We start from the raw sequence: 4,166 nt of genomic DNA on the forward strand, positions 1-4,166 counted from the left end.
TGAGATGGAGTCTCGCTTTGTCGCCCAGGCTGGAGTGCAGTGGCACCATCTCGGCTCACTGCAAGCTCCGCCTCCCGGGTTCACGCCATTCTCCTACCTCAGCCTCCCGAGTAGCTGGGACTACAGGCGCCTGCCACACTCGGCTAATTTTTTGTATTTTTAGTAGAGATGGTTTCACCGTGTTAGCCAGGATGGTCTCGATCTCCTGACCTTGTGATCCGCCCACCTCGGCATCCCAAAGTGCTGGGATTACAGGCATGAGCCACCGCGCCCAGCCTATTTTTTATTTTTTACTTATTTATTAATTTAATTTTTTTGAGACAGGGTCTCACTCTGTTGCCCAGGCTGGAGTGCAAGAGCGTGCAATAGCGCGATCTCTGCTCACTGCCACCTCCCCCGTGGGCTCAAGTGATCCTCCCACCTCAGCCTCCTGAGTAGCTGGAATTACAGGCGTATGCCACAATGCTTGGCTAATTTTTGTATTTTTAATAGAAATGGGGTTTCACCACATTGGCCAGGCTGGTCTTGAACTCCTGAGTGCAAGTGATCTGCCTGCCTTGGTCTGCCAAAGTGCGGCATTACAGGCGTGAGCCACTGTGCTGGCCCCTGTCTCTTTTTTGTTGCCCTCTCTCTCAGTCTTTCTGTATCTGAGTGTCTTTCTGTCTCTGTCTCCTCTGTCCCTTGCTTGTCCTGCATCTCTCGGTCTCTCGGTCTCTCTCCCTCCGTCTCTTCTTCTCTTGGTTGCCTGCTCTCTGTCTCCATTGCTCCTTTTGATGCCCTGTGTCTCTGCCTCTCTCCCTTTCTTACCCCTCCTCTGTCCCTCCTCTGCCCATCAGGGTCCTCTGGGGCTCCTCCCCACCCCTCCTGCCTGGCTTTGCCCTGTCCTCACCTTCGCCTTTGAGGAAGTCCCTCAGGAACTGGTCGGGCGTGCCCGGATCCTTTAACTGCCCGGCAATCTTGGAGTAATGATAGAGGGAGACCACGACGTCCCGGGGGTTGCGGCCCATGTAGATCACCTGCGTGCGGATGATGAGAGGGGAGAAAGCGTCAGACGCAGGCAGGACCCCAGTCCCTAAGGCCTCCTGCCCTGGAGACCCCTCTCTTTTGACCCTGAAGCAGGAAGGACTAAGGGCAGAATTTTTTTTTTTTTTTTTGAGATGAAGTTTTGCTCTGTCGCCCAGGCTGGAGTGCAGTGGCACGATCTGGGCTCACTGCAAGCTCCGCCTCCTGGGTTCAGGCCATTCTCCTGCCTCAGCCTCCGGAATAGCTGGGACTACAGGTGCCCGCCACCACGCCCAGCTAATTTTTTGTATTTTTAGGAGAGACGGGGTTTCACTGTGTTAGCCAGGATGGTCTCAATCTCCTGACCTGGTGATCTGCCTGTCTCGGCCTCCCAAAGTGCTGGGATTATAGGCGTGAGCCACCGCGCCCGGCCTTTTTTTTTTTTTTTTTGTGATACAGAGTCTGACTCTGTTTTGCCCAGGCTGGAGTGCAGTGGTGCCATCTCAGCTCATTGCAACCTCTGGCTCCTGGGTTCAGGCGATTGTCCTGCCTCAGCCTCCTGAGTAGCTGGGATTACAGGAGCGTGCCACCACACCCGGATAATTTTTGTATTTTTAATACAGATGGGCTTTTACCATGTTGGTTACTCACAGGGTGAGGAACCCCTTGAGGACAGGCGGGGTCTTACTCGTTCCTAGAGCCTTAACCCAGAGCCCCACACACAGGAGGCTGTAGAAATTGCTTGAGGGGATGACGAAGGCGTAAAGGGAAGGAGGCTGAGAAAGAACACTTGGCCAGCTGCTGTGGCTCATCCCAGCACTTTGGGAGGCCGAGGCAGGAGGATCACTTGACCCCAGGAGTTCGAGATCAGCCTGGACAACATAACGAGACCCCCATTCTACAAAGAATACAAAAATTAGCTGAGTGTGGTGGTGCACGCCCATGGTCCCAGCTACTCGGGAGGGTAAGGCAGGAGGATCACTCGAGCCCAGGAGGTCGAGGCTGCAGTGAGCTGTGATCATGCCACTGCATTTCAGCCTACATGACAGAACAAGACCCTGCCTCAAAAACAAACAAACCAAAAAAAAAAACCAAAAAAACAAACAAAGAAACACCCCCTGATCCACCAAAAACTAAATGAAAACAGACTTAGAGAAATGTGGCTTCTGGTGTGAGGCTTTGTAATGACGTTGGGGCTCTCCAGGGCTCCCTCCTGATTCCTGTGCTATAGAGGATTCCTTTCTGCCCAGAGAAAGGCCTGGCCCTTGGCCCTAGGTCCTGAGATACTTCCTAATGCCTTGGAATTTTTTGTTTGTTTGCTTAGATGGAGTCTCGCTTTGTCTCCCAGGCTGGAGTGCAGTGGCATGATCTCAGCTCACTGCAACCTCTGCCTCCCAGGTTCAAGTGATTCTCCTGCCTCAACCTCCCAAGTACCTGGGACTACAGGTGGGTGCCACCACGCCTGGCTAATTTTTGTATTTTTAGTAGATTCGGGTTTTCGCCATGTTGACTAGGCTGGTCTTGAACTCCTGACCTCAAGTGATCCATCCGCCTCAGCCTCTGAAAGTGCTGGGATTACAGGCATGAGCCACCGTGCCCAGCCTAGTCTTATTTTTTAGAAACAAGGTCTTGTCAGCCAGGCGCTGTGGGTGGGCATGGTGGTGGGTGCCTGTAATCCCAGCTATTTGGGAGGCTGAGGCAGGAGAATTGCTTGAACCCTGGAGGCAGAGGTTGCAGTGAGCCGAGATCGTGCCATTGCACTCCAGCCTGGGCAAGAAGAGGGAAACTCCGTCTCAAAAAAAAAAAAAAAAACACGAAAGAAACAGGGTCTTGTTCTGTCCTTGAGGCTGGAGTGCCTGTGGCACAATCATGGCTCACTGCAGCCTCATATTCCCAGGCTCAAGTGATTCTCCCACCTCAGCCTCCCAAGTAGTTGGGACTACAGGTGCATGCCACTCCAAGTAACTAATTCTTAATTTTTTTTGTAGAGATGGGTGTTACTAAGTTGTCCAGCTGGTCTTGGACTCCTGGGCTCAATCAACTGCCCACCTTGGCCTCTGAAAGTGCTGGGATTTCAGGCGTGAGCTACCGCGCCCAGCCCCCTTGCCTGATTTCCAAGTTTGCTTTCATTGTAATTGACTATAACCAGGGAGTCCAGCAGCTTTGCTGAACACTATGAGTTTTGCTAAGTTGTTGAGCCTGAGGGTGGTCTTGGGGACTTCCCGATTGCAGTCCCCTTCTCTGCTCTGACCAAGCTCAATTCCTTGGCCATATCACCCAGTCCTGGGGCTTCGATTAATTACAGAATATATGTGCCACGGAATTGCAAATGGACGTGTCAGCCGAGGTCTCTCCCCTGAGATCCCGATGGGTGCATTTCTGTGCCCACCGGCAGCCTCCGCTGGACGTGGGATGGGCCGCAGCAGAGCCCGTGTCTTCCCCCGCCGCCTGCTCCCCTCCCTCCTCCCCTTCCCAGTTGCCCAATCCTGACAGTTGCTTCCGCCGAAACCTTGAAGTCACCCTTGACTCATCCCTTTCTCTCACACCCACATCCAGTCTGTCAGCAAATCCTCCCGGTCTCGCCTTCAAAATACCTCCGTGACCACCACCCTGGTCCAGCCACCTTCCCCTCCCCTGGACCCCGGCCAGCGCCGCCTCTCTGGCTTCCCGGCTTCTGCTCTCTCAACAGTTGGTCCCCATCTGGCCGCCAGAGGGCGCCGGTGGAGCCTAAGCCCGCTCGGGCTCCTCCTCCGCTCCGATCCCTGCTGCGCTGCCGCGTCACTCGGTCACAGCTCAAGTCCTCGCTGAGCCGACGCGGCCCTGCACATTTTGGCCCCTGTTGCCCCCGATCTCGACCTCAACTCCACTCCTCTCCCCACTTGCTCACTTGGCTCCGACCACACCGATCTCCTTCTTGCACCTCAGATACACCCACCTCGGAACCTTTGCACCTGCTTTTCCCTCTTGCCTGAAATGCTCCTCCTCTGGAAACCTCTGTGGCTCCTACCATCGCCTCCCGGGTTTTTACTCACTGGGCGCCCCCTTGACCTCCTTTTATAATTGCAGCCCCACACTCACCCCTAACTCTATCTCCAGCCCTCTCCCCCCAGTGTAAATTTATCCCATCAGACATTTTATATATTATATTGTATTATATTCTTATA

General features: G+C 53.9%; 1 protein-coding gene across 1 annotated transcript in view; it reads right to left on the reverse strand.

Moving 5' to 3' along the window:
- The window catches only part of SULT2B1 (sulfotransferase family, cytosolic, 2B, member 1), a 68,291-nt gene that overhangs the window by 7,245 nt on the left and 56,880 nt on the right, over window positions 1-4,166 (reverse strand). Inside the window, exon 4 of the mRNA XM_011979369.1 lies at window positions 890-1,016. Within this exon, the coding sequence (XP_011834759.1) occupies window positions 890-1,016 (127 nt within the window). The remainder of the gene's footprint in view (window positions 1-889; window positions 1,017-4,166) is intronic.

This window comes from Mandrillus leucophaeus, unplaced genomic scaffold (assembly GCF_000951045.1).
Source record: "Mandrillus leucophaeus isolate KB7577 unplaced genomic scaffold, Mleu.le_1.0 Scaffold200, whole genome shotgun sequence".
Taxonomy (NCBI): Eukaryota; Metazoa; Chordata; class Mammalia; order Primates; family Cercopithecidae; genus Mandrillus; species Mandrillus leucophaeus.